Source organism: Pinus tabuliformis, chromosome 1_2, assembly GCF_031772625.1.
Source record: "Pinus tabuliformis cultivar Carrire ecotype Pingquan chromosome 1_2, CPIR1, whole genome shotgun sequence".
NCBI classification, from domain to species: Eukaryota; Viridiplantae; Streptophyta; class Pinopsida; order Pinales; family Pinaceae; genus Pinus; species Pinus tabuliformis.
The window spans coordinates 34,109,985-34,130,908 of NC_142298.1; the positions used below are offsets into that span (position 1 = coordinate 34,109,985).

Consider the following 20,924-nt stretch of genomic DNA (forward strand, 5'->3'; position numbering starts at 1 on the left):
ATATTAATTCACTTTTATTGTGAAAATAAACTACATTAATTAATTTAAAACGTGGATCAAAACCTAATAACGTGATTAATACAATCTCTTTATAAAGATTATAAAGAGATTAAAATATCGTTATCGTTCTTCCATTTAACACATAAACCAACCCGACCAAAATTCAAACATATTTATAATAATAATAAACAACAAAATCACACATACATACGTGTAACGTATCTATACGTATATGCATATGGACGCGTTGAATTTGAAGTGTTTGAAGCAATGAAGCAATGTAGGCTACCTAACCTATCTGTTTTAATTATTTATTTACAAAGATCTCACGAAAGTGGTAGGAAAAGCGGTTGAGCTCCTTCCCGTCTCAGTCTCCCAGCCGGCCCAGTGATTCAAAAAGTTAACTCGAGGGGTGAGGTAGGCAAACAAACGAAGGTTAAAAGCTGAGTGCCGTCGTGGGAGGCGGGGAAAACGCGTGGGACCTTTCAGCTTTTAGCACTATTTCATCAAAAACATCAAATGTCAATGCATTGTCTTCAATTATTTTCCAATTGTCACTGTTAGTTTACCATTACATCACACCACAAAGGAAATTGGAATGGCAATTGCTGAGCACCTGTACTCTTTCCGCATAATTTCTTGAAAAATAATCATGAGGGCCAGGAAATTACCTTGAGTCAATCTAATGGAGATTGAAAATTAAATTTGAGTTTACTTTTGCTTGCATGTGCTTGTGGATCTGGACAGCCGACGTGGGTCAACCAGAAAGCATGCCAAGTCGGTCAAATATTGCAGGAAAACTGTGATTGAATTTTCAGCAATGGTCGGAGAGCCTGCTTTCATTTGCCAACGAGGAAGAGCAAGGAAGATTCTCATCTCTTGAGATGAAAACTATATTCCAACTGCTACCGGCACAAGCGGACCTTTACTCAATTTCATTTTTGTCCACTACTACCATTCAAATCTAGTTGGTACATTAATGGTCAAGTCACAACACATCACACAAATCTTCTTCTCAGAACTTTCCGAGTGTAAATATTTCATTCCTCAACTTGTTCACATACCATATGGTTCAGTCAAATCAAAATGGATATGTATTTCAATCTCCATTGTTCAACATGTCAGGGCTATTAATAATAGAATTTGATTTGCATCAAACAAGCAAGGATCATTGTGTAACCTGCCCTGCGCAACAACAGGAACAGGGTGGAGGAAAGATTGCTATCGTTGAACCAGAAAATTAATTAGCACTAACAGACCTCTCAGCTGCCTCAAGTTCTGTGCAAATTTGTTCTATTTGCTCTCAGCCATGGAAAACCCAACACTGAGCCTTATTTGTCACACAATTTTATTGTTATCTCTTGGCTTTGGGTATTCCAATGGGCAATCCTACAGTTTGCAGATGTATCATAAATTTTCTCATGAAGTAAAAGAGTGGATGACTTACAGACATGGATTAGATACACAAAGTTGGCCTATGGAGGGAAGCAATGAGTATTACAAAACACTGTATCATCATGACTCTGCTCGCCATGGTCGTCAACTTGTTGAATACTCTTCTCTCACATTTGCAGAAGGGAACGAGACACTTGAACTTCAACAGTTGGGATTGTAAGTTCTGCTTCCTTGTCTATTACAGTATTACTTATGTTGCATAAGAATTTGGAATGAACCCAAAATAAAATTATGTATGTTGATACTAGCAGAACCTCCGAATGAATCAATTCATTTGCCAATAGATCATTGACAGTATGCTGTACAATTAAAGTACTGATTTTCTAGTTTTCAAAAGTGTTGCTAAAGTTCATAATCAAAATCAAAATTGCTAAAGTTCCATGTTTGATTCTAATTTAATCACTCGTTACGCTCCTAACTTCATTTTCTGTGATCTGGACAGTTTGTACTACACTGTGGTTCAAGTGGGCACACCTAATGTAACTTTACTTGTAGCACTTGATACGGGCAGCGATTTGTTCTGGGTGCCTTGTGATTGCCAACAGTGTGCTCCTACTTCTGCACCTAGCTATGGACTTGTATGTATTGCATTTTCAGCTTCTCCCTGTTAAACCTACTGACCTATTACATTAATGTTGTATCTTATTCTTGTGATAAACAATTATGTTAGATTGCACTGGCTGTGAATTCCACTTAGACTATGGTTTCATTCTTCTTATCAGCAATGGGCTATTGTGCCCATCTGTTAGTTTTTTCCATGGGCATGGTGTTGATCAAATATTAAAGGTAGAAAACGGAACCCTTTTGAACATATTTGCGAGAGTAAAAAATTCGTGATGGTTGAAAATTATTTGTAAGTGGCCAGTGCTGATTTTCGAGCCACAGTAAGAACATGGGTGCATAATAAACATGGAGTCATGTTTGATCCCTAAGCTTTGCCATATCCAAGTAAAATTTAATGAGGTTGTTTGATTGTGTTTGGGTGATTTCCCGAGCCACAGAGAAAACATGGGTTCATAATAAGCATAGAGTCATGTTTGATTCATAAGCTTCACCGCTCAAAGTAAAATTCCATATAAGGGTGTCTTGATTGTGTTTTGATGATTTCCTGAGCCAAAGTGAGAACATGGGTGCATAATGGGGTCATGTTTGTTGCCTGAGCTTTGCCATTCCAAAGTAAAAATCTGTGAGGATGTTTGACTGTGTTTTGGTGCTTCACATTCCCAAAATTCCACAACTTTTCCTGTATTAATCAGTAATTTTCTTTAGCCTTCCAAAACCTGTATCTCTAGCTGAAGTGCAAGATACATCTGCAAAGACAAGCAAGAACCGTTGCTTTTCCCTGGCAGAAGAACAGAGGTCAACAGGGTACATACTATTGGCACTGCCTTTTAAACTTGATAGGGCAGTTTGGTTGGCTTGATGCTATTTTCTTCAATAGGCCACCAACCAGAGGTTTATGCTGTTTCCAAAGACAAATTGTCAAACCTTTAGCAACCAAGTTCAATTGAAAACATTTTATTGCATAAGAAACAGCTAGGGAAAAGACATATAAGAGCGACTATACATGTTGGTTGATTACAATAAAATTATTTGATTCATCTGATGCTTGAAACTAGATTCTGAAAATGAATTCAAGCTAAAAGATTTCTTTTAAACCATCTCTTCTCGTAGTTGATGACCTAGCTTTAAGGACTTGCAGGTCGTTCCAATAATTAAATCTACTGAAAAGAGATTAATATAATTTACTTGGAGATATAGGTTGATGTGAAGAACTCTAAATACTGTTAAAAGTTTTTAGTCACATATTTCTAATACTGATTACAGCATGAATGCCAGATTTAACAAGGAACTAATCCCTAGAAATCCAACTGATAGTAGCCTTACCCAAAACGAATCACAGAGTTTTGCAGGTCAGAGTTTATGCTTTGCCAAATTTTGCCCATTTTTTGCATATTTTTTATCCTAGTTGGCTGACTTCCCAAGTTGCTGACCCTGGACCAATTTTTGCCGATGCTATTTCGCACAAAGTTACTTAAGGAACTGAATTACAGGTTGTCACTTCAAGTTGCACCATCCTTCCAACACCTTAGAATCACAGTTATTTGAAACATCTTATCTATAGTTGGGAAAGAGCATACTAATACCACTAACCTCATATATACTACCACCATTCTCATCAATGTACATTTTCTAAGGCTGAACATTGAAATTGGCAGGCATTAGCATCAGCTTGGCCTTTCAGAACCCTATTTATTATGGCATAGTGACAATGTTTCTTTCATATGCACAACATTCTCTCCACTTACTAAATGCATTTGCATTCTTCCTTGTCAGGCAAAATAACTCCTCTGCAGTGTGAATGAAGCATGTAAAAATGATTCCTAACTACAAAATAACTTATTATCTTGTGAAGTAGGATAAATGTGCAACAATATGGCCCTCTTGCCGGTGCATTTCAGGCGCCGTTCCGATTCGAATCCAGTGGTCAATCCTGCTTCCACACTGGCAATGTTTCCTACTCACAGATTTTTAACTTCCCTGGGATGTTTAGAGGTCTCCAAATCAGCCTGTATGGTCAAACAATCTGGAAATGTGCTGGATTTATAGGAATCGCGGGGAATTCCCACAAGGGTTTCCCAAAAAGGCCATTTTGTTGCATGCTTAGTCTTCTTCATATCTTGCACTTCTATGCGTTTCCTTGATATGGAATTCTTCAGAAAAAGAATTAATCATTTCTATGCCTCAACTTGGAGTGGGATTTAGTTTCTGATTTAATTCTGATTTCAACAGGACATCGATTTGCAGACTTACAGTCCATCAGCCTCTAAGACAAGCAAGCAAGTTACTTGCAATAATACTCTGTGTGATTTACAAAATCAATGCTCCAAATCTAGTGATCAATGCCCATACAACGTTACATATCTCTCAGAAAATACATCCACTGCAGGAACTTTAGTGGAGGATGTTCTTTATCTGATTCCTGGAGATGGATCACAGAATGGAACGGTGGTGAAGGCGCCTATCACATTCGGGTATGATTTATTTTTTGCTGTTGTAAGTGATTTTTTTTTCTTTATTTTTTTAGAAATAAAGACTAAAATTTTTAGAAATGAGTTTTCTGCCTCTAGATAGCAGTCTGAGACCATACTGAATTTGACTATGACACGTGACCTGAATATTGCTGTGCAGTGTGCACTATCAAGTGCTTTTCCCTTTTTAAGTGCTACAAATGAATGAACACTAATCACTGAATCTTTGCTTGTGCATTTGATAGGTGTGGAAGGGTACAAACAGGCACATTTCTAGAAGGTGCAGCTCCAAATGGCCTACTTGGGCTTGGCATTGAACCTATATCTGTCCCTACCGTTTTACACAAATCAGGCCTTGTATCAAATTCTTTCTCTATGTGCTTCCCAGCGAATACAAGTTTGGGGAGGTTTGCCTTTGGAGATAAAGGGAGTTCGGATCAAAAGGAAACTCCATTTATTATCAATAAAATTCAGTGAGTGCCAGCCATGCTCTATGCATGTCACCCTTGACAGTCAGGACTCAGTATGACTTGAAAATGATTTAACAGTAATTTTTGTGCCAAAGTTTCAAACCGGCAAGTGTGATTCATCATTCATCTGTCCTGAAGATGAACCACAGTTGCTGGTTTGAAATATCGGCACAAAATTACCAATGCAATGGATTCAGAAGAAGAAGCTCAACACAATTCAAATCATAGAAATTTCAATTCTGAAATATTTAAAATTATTTAAGACCTACCATGAGCTAACCATTTATGTCCTTATATACTGAATCATACTTTCTGTAGTTGTGAAATGAGTTGCTGATAAGGTGTTGATTGGATTGCAGCCCGACATATAACATAGGTGTGCAGGAATTTTACGTGGGAAACGCTCTTGTCAAAACACCATTTCAAGCCCTTTTTGACACTGGCACCTCATTTACATACTTGGCTGATGCGGTTTACAAAAGCCTTACGGCAAATGTGAGTGATTACAGACATATGTTATTTTATAGTATATATGCCCCTTTTCAAGGATTTATCCAATTGACTAACGAGCTTTGAAGGGAACAGTATCATCTGCAGACGCAAGACACTCCTTTGCCTGTTGATAGTTCAAGCATTCCTTTTGAGTATTGTTATAATGCCAGGTTGGTACTAGCCATAATAAACTTGCCTTTTTTTAGCAACGTTAACTGGGTCATCGTTGGGAAAGAACTAATAGCATTGCAGCGTTGGGAAAGAACTGATATCGTTCCTGCTATCTGCGCAGCAACCGTAAAAGTATTCATCAAGGGCCTAAGATAACTTTCAACTTCAATGGAGGAAACAACTTTTCTGCTGTTCAACCATTAGTCTTTCTTAAAGATCCGGTAGAATTTCAATCCGATTGAAATTTGATGCAACCCTTCTCGGTGTTTGTTGGTCATAGAGAAATGATAAATGATTGCTTATATTTAATCTTTTTCTGGCAGACTGGGAAGCTTTTAGGTTACTGTCTGGCAGTGGTTCAAAGCTCGAGTAAATCAATTAAAAGCTCGAGTATATCAATTATCGGTCGTAAGTTCATGCACGCATAACCTATTTTTATTTTTTGAAAAGGTTTATTATATCATTTTTGCTGGCCATCCTTTATAGTTAGCATATCTTGCAGAAATATTGGTAAGTGTGGATTCCATGATTAATCTACTTACAGGTACCACCAAAGTACAAACGGGACAGAAATAGTCCGGATCTTTACCGAATGTTGAACATATTTGCTGATATATTTCATGTTCTTTTATGCAGTATTTGGCTTTTTCACTCTTACCACACACATCCCACCGGATATTGATGTGTGGGTATTTAATAGTGCATTGATTATACATGGCTCACCCTAGAATGACATCGAGGTGGATATTTTATAGTGCATTGACTATACATGGCTCAACCTAGAATGACTTCGAGGTGGGTATTTTATAGTGCATTGACTATACATGGCTCACCCTAGAATAACATCGAGGTCTTCCTATCCATTTCAGTGATGGCTCTTATGTGTTGAAGAACATCCTTTTGAGTCCCTTATCTTGGTCTAGATTTGTGATTCTGGTTTCTCAATTGATGTCTAGTGCCATTGGTGTGTCCTCCATCCATCTTTGGCCTTCCTTGGTTGTATATCTGGCTATAACATGTGCTTTGGCCAACCCACTTGGATCCCTCCCTTTCTGATTAGGATCTGCCTTGGGCCTCATGCACTTGTTAGGGTATTAGTTGAGGAACCTCCTTTGAGTCCCCCAAACGTCCCTAATCCATTAGAGCATACTGTTTGAGGCACACACTTAATTAGATTTCCTATAACTTAGTGGTCTAGGCATGCACTCCAAATTGTAGATTGTTTTAAGACTACCACAACTGTTTCCAGCTTCCACACTTTCCTGCATTACAGAGAGTGGGCTTTTTGTAAATTACCTATGGTTAGGCCCATTTGACTATGTACATTCGGTCAAAATCTATGATTTGACTCTTTTCAAAAAGCCGCCTATCCAACGGTCTCTATTCTCACTCTTGGAAATACCAAAACTGTCGATTTGAACACTCTGCAATGATCTCATGATCTCCTTCCACTCTTGGGCTTGCTGGTGTTTGTTGTCTCTATGAACCCTCCACCTATTTGGAGGTTTCTACAGTTGTTCTCTTCCTCTCCTTTTAGCTTAACCCTCCATTTGCTGCTTAGGTTAGTTTGATTGAGTTGTTGACATGGTCCCTTATTCACATCTAGTCATCCAATCTCTCCTAGTTAAAGGGAGTTCAATGCAAATCTTTGGATGAGGAGATAACCTTCACAACTGAGGGCATACGGGTCATGCATACTTGCATTTTCCTGATTCATCTTTAGTTGTGTAATTTGTTTGTTGCTATTGTTCATTTCATTAGGAGATAGCATATCTGAACTTGTTTTCAAAATGTGAGAAGTGCTACACAAGTACATAGAGTAGGGTCTAGACTCTAACCCTCTTTGCTACTTCTTTGACTCTTTTCCTTTAAGCCCTTGTAGCTTATGATAGACTTACAGTATATGAGGGTTAAAGGCTTTCAACCACCTAGGACAGTAATAAACCCTAGGTTCCCTTCCTAGTTTGCTTGCTCGTTAAAGGAAATTCGAAAATTTTCTTAATGCTCGCTGCTTGAATTAGATGGAAAAAGAGGTTAATTAGGTCTTCATCCTTTCATTTCTAACTCTCTTTTCTTTCATGCAAGTAGTTAATTAACACACTAAAGAAGGCAAAAAATAAACCCTAGTTAGTCTTTTTTCCTTCGTCAGTTATTCTTTGTTATTTTACTTTCTGCCTCCAGCCTAAATAAACTCACAAGAAGCTCTAATAACAGTGATAGATCACTGAGGACACGATTAAGTTCACAATAATCTTAGCAGCCTCCTCTTCCCCATAGTAGTTTTCCCTGTTACCCACAAAATTGGATGGCAACTCCACTTCCCTTCCAAGCACTCAAGCTTGGGCCTCCCTTCTCATGGTAATGTGGTGCCTCATTCAGACCATCATCCCACACTTTCTAGTGTTGAAACATAAGATATATTTCAGAGCGGCAAACTGCTTGTGCTTTTTAGGACAGGTAAACTGGATTATTCAAAAGATGTTATAAGGCTAATTTATTCCCATCTAAAGCATGTGTTGATGGCTACATCGAAACTTGCTTTTCTAATTGGTTTTGTGCTTTCCAAAGTTTTGTTGTTCAAATGCATTGATGATTTATCATAGCAATGTTTACTTTTGACCTCTTATCCTGTTCTAGATAGAGGAATGTTCTTTTATGACTAGGTCTAAAAGAATGTTCGTTTTGGCGTGAACAGTAAACATTTGTATTCAAACAATTTTGATAAAGTTTGGGGTCCCTGTTCAATTTATTTTTCCAGGAACTATTTTTTGGCTACCATTGTTAAATATGTGAATAATTGTTGAATCCATTATACCTATGATGCAGAAACCTGTTAAGATTAATGCATTGGTGATAGTAGAAACCATTGTTTTACGAAACGGCCGTACCGAAACGGAAACGGCCGTTTCGTTCCGAGTCAAAAAAAAAAATTGTGAAACGGCCTTTGACCCGGCTCGGTTGACCGGGTCAGCTATGACCCGGCCGAGTCAGCCAATGACTCGGCCGGGTCATAGCTGACCCGGTCAACCCGGCCGGGTCCCGTCAAAAAACGGCCGAGTCAATAGCAGACCGGCTGGGCAGCGATTTAAGTTAAAAAAAATTACTTTTTTGCTGATTTGGAGCTGAGGATGTGTGAAGATTAGTTGACAAGTTCTTAGCAGTAGAAGAAGTTGCAGATTGCAAGCTTGATTGAAGACACCAGTGACTCTTCCTCATTTAGGACATCAGTGACCTTGATCTTGATATAACAATAACCATGACAGTGACATTGATACGCACCAGTAATCTTGTTATATTACAGTGACCCTGTGGCAGAATCCTTACAGTGATGTTATCTCTATGACAATGATAGCAGAGTTGAGCTGAATCATTGCAAGCTACTAGGGTTGAGCACAATTCTTAATTCAGAATTTGGATTGGCTTGCTAGTAAAGGAGTTAAGAGTGATGTGTGACAGTCCCCTGTATAGCAATAACCTTGATATGGCAGTGATAGTTGGGCAGTGTGTGCAATGATAGTAGCATGTTTGATGTGGCAATAATCTAGCATAACGGTGACATTGATGTTGGATAGTGAAACTTGCTGATTGTCGGATTGACATGATTGATGACAGCGATATGTGATTGACGGTGATGATGACTGTAATGAAAATAGTGAGATTATGATAGTCCCTTCTTGACAGTGGTGTGCAAGCAACAATAACATGAGTGGAGGTGGCATAACAGAAACAGTGGCAGCAGTAGCAGCGACAAAGGACAGTTGGAGCAGTGGTAGCAGGGGCAGTATGAGGCTTGAGCTTAATGAGTCAAAGAAGGAAGTGGATCACCTCAAAAGCATGTTGCAAGAGGCAAACAATAAGGAAAGCACCTTGACAAACTAGCTCAAGGAAAAGGACCTTTTTAAAATATTTAAAATTATGTTTTTTTATAAAAAAAATAAATATTTAATGTATTTTTTACAACGACCGAGTCATTGAAATCGAGCCGGCCGAGTCATTGCCGTTTCCGTTTCCGTTTCCGAGTCGATCCTCGGCCGAGTCCGAATCCGAGTCCGTTTTGTAAAACATTGGTAGAAACACGGGACCCAGATATCTCTCTTTCTTATACACAAATCCAGGATAAAGGGTAGCGACCTTCCTACTAAACTAATGGTTGATTAGTTGCAGGATGGATATGTACGCTTTCTTGACCTCCCCATCTTCCTTTGGGAGACTTAAGCTTTCTTGACCTCCCCCTCCTCCTTTGGCGGACTTAATCAGGGGACCCATATATCTCTCTTTCTTATACAGCAACCCGGGATAAGGGGTAGTGACCTTCCTACTAACATAATGGTTGATTAGTTGGTGGATGGATATGTGTGCTTTATTGACCTCCTCCCACCGCCTTTGGGGGACTTGCTGTGTTGGTGGGTGTGTGAGAGTAAACAATGAATGATAAAATGTCAAATACACAATGTTTGACATCTTAAAATATTTCATACGACTTTAAAATCTCCACTCCTTTTGTGTGCTATCCCACATTTTTATGAGGTATTTTCGGCAGCATCACATAATTCCCTATATACAATGATCCTTAACCCAATATGGTGTCCAGAGAAGTAACATCCCCCTCACCAACATAATAGTGGATGGGCTGATCTACTGCATTCATCAACCCTTCCTATATGGCAGTAAATTTATGTATTTTCAGCTCTGATATAGCATCTATGTTATGTGTTGTTATTAAAGTAAGTCATTGCTCTGGTTTTTAACTCTTACGATGCCATTTTCTTCTTTGATGCAGAGAATTTCATGTCAGGTTATCAAATTGTCTTTGACCGGGACGAGCTTAAACTGGGGTGGAAGGAAGCCAACTGTAAGTGCCCACTTAAATCTGGTTCTAGAAAACGGATATTTGTTGGGGAGTAAAGCATATTGATATATTAATTGAATATCTTCTCCATGCCTTCTGTGATGGTGAGTTTCAGGAACATGCTTTGACTAATTGTCTCACATCCTTTATGGTTTCAGGTTATGATTTGGAGTATAGAAACAGTTCAGCATCAGCACCAGCACCATCAAATATTACACCACTTCAGTCTCCCCTTGGCCCTTCCTCAGTTGGCAGCCCAGACACATCTTATACAAGTAGTTCCAGAGGTTCACCTCCAAAGCAATCCATATCCCCTGATGCTCTACCAGCTAATCCTAATTCCACTAGTGATGCAACCCATTTAAGCTCATTTTTTCTGCACAGTGCCCTCTCATTTATAGTCGCTATTGCCATTCTTACAATTATCATTTAATTTATTTCTGTGCAATGAAGATGTCTCCGGGGACATGAATTTTTTATCACAGAAGCTGCAAATTTAATTCTATTTACAGAGGTACGTGTGTATGTAACATGCATTGGGCCATTCATTTACAGCAGAATTTTTTACCACAGAAGCTCCAAGGTTAATTCTATTTACAGAGGTACATTTGTATGTAACATGCATTGGGCCATTCGTTTACGGCAGAAATTCCATGGTGATGATTACGATTCATATAAAATTTCAGTTTTGCTTTTAACTTCAGTTTGCAAGGTTGAGAAGGATCTCTCCTGTATGTGGTGCACATACTGTATATTTGAGAATGATACCATTTCAACTTTAATAGGCGCTATCCGACCTGAAGACCTTCATAAAATTGTAGGTTAATTTAATTGTGTTTAATGCTTTTTTATGCAATTCCAGGATGAGAGTTGTGTTAATAATGAAAAAAATAATTATATTGTATTTATTGTATTTTACATAAATTTAAACATAGTATGAGGTTTAAGATGTAGTTTTTTGAATTATTATTATTATTATTATTATTATTATTGAGAAAATATTGTATTATTTTTTTAAATAAAATAATTTTATATAAAGATAAAATAATTGAAAGTAAAAAATAAATTATTATTATTTTTTGGTTAGATTTATAGGGATTTGAATTTGAATTTTATAGTTTATATAATAATTCATAATATGTTTATTATCAATTTCGTTGTTCCTTATAAGGTAAAAAATAAATTATTATTATATATAGGTGCTTTCTATTTTCCAACGCTAATTTAAAGTAGACATATAATAATTTAAAAAATATTAATAAAATATATATTTTATATGTTAGTGTTTATCTTAGATAAAATAATTTGATAATCCTTGGGGTGTTGGTCGATGGGACGTTAAAGGTCACGGGGAGCCCACCACCCTCCCGCTTCCCAAAGCATAGCGTTTAAGAGGGGGATTGTTACGCCCATGAGTTACACGGGCCATGTACGACGGAGTGGGGCGACGTGCCCTCGGTTAAATGTGACGAGCTAGCGTGCGATGAGTCGGTGGGTGATGCGCTGGTGCGGCGAGTTGGAGAGCAGCGAGTCGGTTGCGACGAAAGTTGCGACGTTTGGACAAGTTGGCGTGCCACAAGCCAACGAAGATGAAAATTTGGCTAAGTGTCAAGACTTGGAGGAAGGCGACCTTATACGATGTGCGGTCGGGCGAGTGGACTCGGCGGGGCGACATGGTGGGCGAGCCGACCTTGAGTGGGGGCGTAGATAGTTGAATTGGAGGTCGGCTTGGGCAGACTGACCCATGGTGAAAACATGGCGTTTGGGTATAAGTAGATGGACGCATGGGTGAGGAAGGACATCAAGTTCACAACAAGCATTCACAAGGCGACTTAAGAAGTGCGAGTGGATGGCTATACGGTGGAGGCTGAGGTGCAGGCGGTGCGAGGCCGAAGTACCAAGGAAGGGCGAACGTGATCGCATGCTGAACAAGCCGCAGTTTGGGCGAACTGTAGGGCGGGTCTACTTGCGAGTGGATGCAGGCAGGTGAACCAGGCAGGCGAGTTGGACAGGCGGACGGGTGAACGAGCCGACGAAAGGGTAGGCGAGCTGGGTGGGCGCAATTGGCGAGTTGGTGAAGTTTGATGAGCGAGCAGGGCGTGGGCGTGAATGAGTTGGGCGCACCGCACGAAAACGACGAGCTGGCGGGCGACCCGAGCTCAGGCAGGACTGTGCGTCGATTGAACGTTGGAACGAAAGTGTGAATGGTGGAATGGTTGGCACAGGCGTCGGGTGACCCGCAACCAAGTGAACGTGGGCTCCGGGCGACACGACTTGGTGAACGGTGGAGCTGCATGGTGGGCAGGGGACACGAACTTTGTTTAACAGTGGGCAAGGCCGCACGGCAGGGCGAACCGCCCCAGGGCAAGGCTGCACGACGAGTCGAGCAGGTTGAACGGTGGTTCAAGGTGATTTTTCCAGAATTGTGAGTTGGCCTTCTTTGGTCAAGGATATTTTGGGGTTGCTTTGGAGAGGTTGTTTGTATATTGAATTTGTAAAATATATTTTTATATATTGTGGGCAAGCTCTTACCAGGGAGTTGACCCTCCCTTAAAAATACTAAGTGTACTTGTATACTTATGCATATGAATGAAGATTAAATTGAATTTTTCCGTGTGTTTTATAACTGATGATTCTTAGGAAAGTGAAAATAAACTAAGTATTGGATGTTAGGCGTAGTCCACACTTGAAAGTATTGTTGAAAAGAAATCGGGTGGTGGTGTCACACCTACCTATGAGCAGTTGAAAGACTGCCGCCAAGATAGAGGCGTGATAGGGATGGTGTGGCCAACCTTCCTCATGCAACACACATCTATCCACATTCTAATGCCAAGCCTTCCTTGATTCTGATGTCAAGTCTTCCTTCATCCAAATGCTTTATTTCCTTTTGTAGTTCAGTGTATGGTAGTTCACAATTTCTACATATGTATGAATTCCTACATCTTTGCATAACAATCCCAAGGCATTCCACACCCTGTACCTAATCCCTTACGTTATGTTCAACATTTCCACAAACATAAAAAACACATACATGATACTCAACACAAGATACATGGACCATAAAATCACATGCTTGGCTTCCATGTCTTTAAAGAACACTATTGGGGTTGCTCTCCCCCTGAGGCGCTTCACACTACATGAACACTCACTGAATTCTTCTATGCTCATGAATTCCTTCATTTTCTTGAGTAACTCCCCCTAAGGCCAAGTTGATATTAATTTTTCATTGAAGTCAGTTTCCGCTCTTTCTTCTTTTTTAAAACTTTGGTGGGTTGTCTTTTTCTTTGTGCATCTCCTTCTAGCTTCTTATTTAGTTTTCTTTGAATCATCTCCTACTTTTGTTTGAATTGCTTTAAAGAACAAGGAAAGTTTTAGTCTTTAGCCACTTGGCCAAGATTGTCACATATATAGATCTTATGTGGCCAAGAAAGGGATGAAAAGACTTGTGTCTTCTTGAACTATTATCCTCATATGAATTTCCTGTTTCAATCAATGCATTCATACTCTTATTTGTGTAGGGTTTGGAATCAACAACCTTATGGCCAAAAGTATTGCATGAATAGCAATACCCATAAAAATAGCTTATGTACTTGATGGAAGATGATCTTCTTGAGAGAAATGATATTCTTTGATTGCTTGCTTGAGACGACTTCATTTATGCTGAATCTTTTGTATATGAACCTTAACTTGACAGTGCATACAATTCGCTGTAATATGTCCAAAATTATTGAAAAAGTAACATTCAACATTATTCATTAAGGGAGCAAAGGACCTCCTTTGGAACCTTGCATATTTTCTCAATTCATCTCTGGAAGCAGATGGCCTTCTTGCAAAGGACACTTTCTTTGAATCATTCCTTTGTTGTTGGTTCTACTACTTGTTCTTGTTTACTTCCTTGCTAATCATGATGTTGGAATTTTCTCCTACATGCCTTTTGGGTGTTGCTTTGTTATCACCTACAACTACCTTTGAGCTAGATCTACTATTTTCTAGCTCATTTCTCATGGAGACAACCTATGCTTCTAATCTTTCACATTGTTTCTCTCTTTCCTTCAGTTGGATGCCCATTACATCTTCAACTTTCCTTGCCTATATTCTAATTAGGTCTTCAGTCCAATGGTTTATTCTTTAAATCCATCCTCTCTTTCTTCAAGTATATGAAGAAGTTTCTTTTGATCTGTGTTTTCAATAGAGAGTGTTTCTATTTCAGCCAAGGATGAGTCAAGATTGGATTGGTCTTCATCTGACTTCTTCTTTTGAAAATCAACTATTTTTTCACTAGGAGAATATATCTCATTCGGCTTAAAAATTTCTTTCTGAGTTGTATTTTTCTTCTCTTTTTATACACTATTGCTTCTAGTATCTCCTTCATGCATGACCTACAACCCATCTGATATTACTTTTGCATATTTGAGATCTATTATTGTCTCAAGATCTAGATTGTGAAGTTTGTTGTAAATTGTACATTTAGCTTGGGTATTCCACTATTTCTCTTTCTTTAAGGGGGAATATTTACTATGTCCATTGCATACTTGCTTCCATACATCAGATCCATAAGCTATCAATTCATATTTTACCTTATCTCTCCATTCCTGAAAGTTTGCAACACTCAACACAAACACAATTTGATAATCCATTATTCAACCAGGTCTACCTTCCAATGATTCAATTGATACAAAACGAAGTAACTCTGGTACCAATTGTTGGAAACTTGACTATACTGAGCGGGGGTTGAATCAATATAGTGCATCCATGCTCATCAATTTGCAATTTTTACTTTACTTTTCAATAGTTATTTGAACTACTAGATGAGCAAAATACATCATATGAATAGAAGATTTAACATATAAACAACATTAAATCACAACATAAGAATCAACAAACGAAAGAAACACATGTAGACACCAGATATAAGTGGAAACCCATAAAGGGAAAAACCACGAATTTTGTTGTTGTGATGTAAATGCAAGCACCCACTCCCTTTTTACATCAACTTTTGTAGGCACCCACCTACAAGAGGCTTCAACCTCTCTTCTATTTTGCAAGCTACAAATGTTTAGAAGCACCCACTCCCAATTACAATAATTTTTGTAGGCTCCTACCTACAGGAGGCTTCAACCTCACTTTTCTTCTGCAAGCTACAACTTGTTGGAAGCACCCACTTCCACTTACAAGCTCCAGCGTGTTCTTTTTAAGGATACTACATGAAAGGAGACACCAATCCCTTGATACATGCAAATTTTAATTTGATGGCCTTCTTGGTCTTTAATTTTGAATACCCTTGAAAAAAGTAACTAGGTCCAGTCTTCATAATGACATGTGTAATTATGATTTTATGTAATTGATGACAAGAAGAAAATAAAATTATTTTTGTAGTACTCGAATCATGGGTTTCATAATCAAGGGATTTTATTTTATTTAAGGTTGCCATTGTGACCCTTTAGGTTTTGTCATCTAGTCATAAAAGTCAAATTGAGTCAATGTCATGTATGAAGGACCCTTCTTGGGCATGTTACATTTTTGTAGGAATCATTAAATGAATAAGAAGGCCTCCAATACCAAGCGAAATCTCATCCTACAAGTTGGCTAAAAGATGGAATAAATAATATTCACAAAAGGACATGTCAACTCACCCTCTCTCAAGTCAGCCTACATGATTTGGAAACAACTATAAACAGGCACCTCGATCTCATTTTAGAAGGCAGACTTCGCACAATTTTGGTCTGAAATCAAGAAGTACGAAGATCACATAGGAAAGAGCCTTATCATCAACAAAGAGAGAAGGAGTAAGATCAAAGTATTTAGGAGTGTTTTTGGAATGTTTTAGGTCTATTTCTTGTCACGCGTGCGAAGAAAGCATATATTGCAGAAGAAATCGAGAAGATTGCTAGAAGAGTTGATCACTTGTGAAGTCAATTCAGCAAGTTGAGTTGGGGAAGAAAGCTATTTAGTCTAAGCGAATAAAGTTAAGGGATTGAATCACCATATATCTCTCTCTTGTGGGTTGCAACTAGGGTTTCCAAGGAGGTCGAAATAAGGTGCAGATTTGAAGCAGAAGGAAGCCAAAGTTGAAGGGTAGCCGAGAAGGAGGAAGGAACAAAATTTTGACTATTGTTGACCAAGACAAGAAGGATCTCATCAAGGAAGCTTTGTGACTTGGTATTGGAGTGGAAAATAGGTCAAGGGTCTCAGTCTTGGTATTCGTCAATTGTGTTCTCTATAAGAAGAAGAATTTGTTCAGGTTTTCCTCTCAAGTGGAAGAGGTTTTGGCCTTGCCTAATAGCCTATATTATGTGTCTCTTTTCTCTTTATGTTTTATGCACATTGATAGTTGTTTGATGAAAAATAACACTATAATAACATAAGTAAAATAAGATCCTAATCTAAGAAGTAAAAATAATTCACAAGCAATTATCTAAAGAAGAGAAATCACTTAATCCCGATGCCCTAGATTTTTCAACATGGTTTCAAAGATAAGGTAACAAAGTCAAGGAAGGGCATCTTTTGAAGGGACACTCAAAGATCAAATCTCGAGGAAGGAATCAAAGAGAATATAGAATATCATCAACAAAGTTAAGATCTACAAGGAAGTGACAAAACCGTAGATCAGAGAAGAAGTCTACACTAGGAAGAAGTCTTGGAGCCCTTAAGACATGTCAAGAGACCTCAAAGACCCTACTCAAGTTAAAGGACTTATATATCAAGCTCCTTTCTAGAAAAGAAAGACTAAGGACGTTGTCATCAAGATTATCAAGAAGTCATCGTTGACTCCACGATCAAAAGATCCAAAGAGATCTCCCTCTCTATGAGATCAATGATCATTCTTGAAGAAAAATATCTTCATCAAGGATAAGTTTTCTATTCTCTATATCAGCATCAACATCAAGGAAGAAACAATGAGAAGAAGCATCCTATCTAGTAAGTATATTTATGTCCACATCTGAATCTATCAAAATGTCTTTTTGTAAAGAAAACAATAAATTGGCTGGGGCTTCAAACTATCTTGCATGGAAGAAAATGACATATTTAAATCTCATTGAAAATGAGGTTATGGAACATGTCAAAGGATCAATCACCAAACTAGCAAAGGAATATTCTCAAGCACTTGAAAAGTATATGAAAGTGTAAGTTAGGGCTCAAAGGATTCTCATAGAATCCATCAAGGATCACCTCATCCCATATGTATCAAAACTCGAAACTTCAAAAGAAATCTATGATAGACTAGTAGAGTTGTATTCCGTAAGCACTGTTGGAGAAGTCACCTCATTAAGGCAAGAAATATACAAGCTAAAGATGTCAAGGGAATATAGAATAGCCTCATACTTTATGAGGATATCTAAAATTAGGGATCAACTTCAAGATCTGGGAGAAGTCATGTCTGATAGAGAAATAACTACAATTGTACTAAATGCATTGTCGGAGGAGTGGGGTTTCTTTACTTCAAGTATCTATGGGAAGAAATAAGCTACTCCATTATAGGATCTATGGTCACTGTGCAAGATTGAAGAATCTAGACTAAAATCCAAATTTGATGTGGGAGCATGTGAGAAAATTCAAGCTTATGCTACAATGACAAGAAGAAACGGAAAATTTGGAAAGTCTAGTTCTCAGAAAAGGAAAATGGACATGGATAAGATTCAATGCTATGGGTGTCAAGAATATGGGCACTACAAAAGATATTGTCCTAAGATCAAGAAGGAAAATAACAAAAGAGGAAGAGAAAAGTGCATATCACCAAAGAAGTGGAGGAAGATGAAAAGAAGTCCAAGAAAGAGGAAGTAAGATATCTCTACTATGACTGAGATAGTCTTTCTCACCTAAGTTTTTTTCAAGTTCCTAATTATTCTATTGTAAGATATTGATGCAGGAGCATCTAACCTAGGGTATCATGTTTACTAAAGGAGTTAGTTCCCTAAGTTAAGATTTAATTATTTAATGTGTTTTTCCTATAGTTTTAAGAGAAAATGAGAATTATTGTAATTAAGAGAAAGTTCGAGAGTATTTTGGAAGAGTTGATAGATTTGAGGGTTAGTTAAATCTCATCTAGAGATAAGGGATTAAATGAGAGTTTTTATGGATCATGAGAGATATTTTGGGAGTTTTATTAGGATCTAGAACCTACTTTGGGTTCATATCCACTTGTTTAAATATAGGTGAGCCCATGAGGCATGTAAGTGAAGGAGAGTAAGGAATGAGAGGCCAATTGATGCCAGCCTAAGCCGAAAATACCCACAATATGCAAATAAAATTGCACGTCATATACATGTCCCAAGAATTCTAAAATTCCATACTTAGGGAAACCTTCACAAATCAAGGTTTAACTAGCGGAAATATAATGTCTGGTAAAAACCCACTTTATCAAAGTTTAATTCCTTAAGTGAAAATATTTCATTTGATTCTCAAAAGTCTAAACTTTAATAACTCTTTAACGGAGCCTTATACGACCTTTCTTAACCTTTATAACTCAACCCTTCATAAGTTTAGGTTAATTCTACTTTCCGTGCATGTTAACCATAGCATGGCCCTTTAGACTTTGGTTAAAACCCGACTTAAGCCATAATACGTTAAACCCACTCATTTTTATTATAATTCCCATATAATAGAAATATACCATAAATATCACTTAACCTTACCTTTCCGCCATTCACATGACTTTACACATTTCCCGACGCTCAACCTTTATCGCGTTCAACCTCCATCGTCGATCTCATTCCTTCAGATCAACGACTACCGCGTGATCTCCAACTTTAACCCATTCAACCACCGGAACTCAAAGAAGTTTAACTTCTTTGAATAAATCATCGGGTATGCCCGACGTGTTAACCTATGCGCACATTCAAGTGCGATTAACGTCCGATCAATCAACCATTGAACGATCATGATTATCGGAACTCAATGAGGTTTTAAGCCCATTGTATAAAACCTCATCGCATTTGAATTCCAAATTAACCAGCGCACACTTTCGAAAGCGATATGCATCCGATTAATCACCCAACAGACGATCCTGATGGCTAGAATTCAACAAGGGTTTAATTCTATTTCATAAAACCATATCGCATTTGATTTTGGAATACCGCTTACAACTTCGAGGGCGCGTGAGAAACAACTTCCCGCTTACGAAAACTGCTCCATCCTTCTGCTAACACGTGGCTTAATCTCCGCCGCTCAACTTCTTAACTTTATTCTATGCGACTTAATCTTGGCCGTCTATCTCCATCACTCTCATTCGTTGATCTGTCTGATCCAACGACTGCACTTTGTTGCTACACTCTTCTGTTCTTTACTGTGTAATAGTCCATTTGTTCGGGTTTTCACCTATGTCTTTGTTCTCGCCTTCCAGTCTTCAATTATTCTGATCTGATCTTCAGCTTTGTTCTTTATTCCTTCGCTCCTTTACGCTTCCGCTGCGTAACTCCTTAGGTTTAAGGAACCTTACAGTATACCTTCATTGTAACATTAAAGTTTCCTCCAACACTGTCTGTGTGTAAACCCAATACACTCTTCCCTGCACTTGATCTATGAATCTGCACACCTGCAACCCTATGTTATGCAGAATTACTTCTAATTCACACACAATCTATAATTCCATCAATCAACACACATCACACACTCAGGAATCGAAATATTTGTGTATATATAAACAAATAATTACATCATGAGTCTCTATCTCTCTCTGGCCTGATTTTCTTATCAGTGGCCTTTTCCCTTTCTTTCCCGTAGGCTTACAATCAAACCTATCTAACTCTCGAACTAATTCCTAGCTAGCTAACCCTCTTCTATGCCTTTTAGGCTTACATTTATACAAAATGATTCTATAACCAATTCCTGGTTTAGATTCATCACCTTCTCAACAAAATCCTAAAATATCTTCTTTATTTCTAAGGATCCTCTCTAATCCACAAAATCATCAACTGATTTCTAATCTAAGCTCTTACAATTGATTTTCAAATCTCTCAATCCCTATGGAATCTTAACTAGCCTAAATCTCTCATGTTCTCCAACATTCGAGAACATTTACAAATATGCCTCACAATACTTAATTAATCCATATTCTAGCTTCTCTTATTAAAATCACTTAAAACCTTAATAATTACATTAATTTAATATTCGGGAAACCAACTTCTTTGAAAACACAAGACCCCCTAAGTTAACTAGAATACAATGAGATTGCTGAGCTAGATGCTCCTGCATCAGACTCCCAAGGTTAAAATAATCATGATCTCCTGATCATGTGCTTCCGATCTTTGTCCTTCTGGATTCCATACTTTGTTCTGTAGTTTGTCTTTGGTTGTTGCTATTGTTTGTTGTTGTTCTCCAAGTCTCCACACTTTATGCTGCATTTCCCCACTAGCTATGCTCTCACAATCTGCTACTGTCTTTTTCTTGTTGTTGCTTTGCTTTCTTGTTGTTGTCTTCTCCCTTTGACACACTTTTCTCATCAATTCCATCATCAAT

General features: G+C 38.1%; 1 protein-coding gene across 2 annotated transcripts; it reads left to right on the forward strand.

Moving 5' to 3' along the window:
• The first annotated feature begins 475 nt into the window (after positions 1-475).
• On the forward strand, positions 476-11,167 carry LOC149204274 (aspartyl protease family protein 1-like). Of its 2 annotated transcripts, XM_089394671.1 has the most exons (10): positions 476-1,611; positions 1,898-2,033; positions 4,249-4,490; positions 4,733-4,960; positions 5,317-5,452; positions 5,543-5,619; positions 5,742-5,841; positions 5,944-6,028; positions 10,401-10,472; positions 10,628-11,167. In XM_089394671.1, exons 1-10 carry the CDS (start codon positions 1,310-1,312, stop codon positions 10,900-10,902), a joined length of 1,653 nt encoding a protein of 550 aa, XP_089250797.1. In that variant the 5' UTR covers positions 476-1,309; the 3' UTR covers positions 10,903-11,167. The 2 variants fall into 2 exon arrangements, with proteins under 2 accessions (XP_089250797.1, XP_089250798.1); XM_089394672.1 differs by lacking the exons at positions 5,543-5,619; positions 5,742-5,841; positions 5,944-6,028 and having other exon boundaries at positions 477-1,611.
• Positions 11,168-20,924: the final 9,757 nt, after the last annotated feature.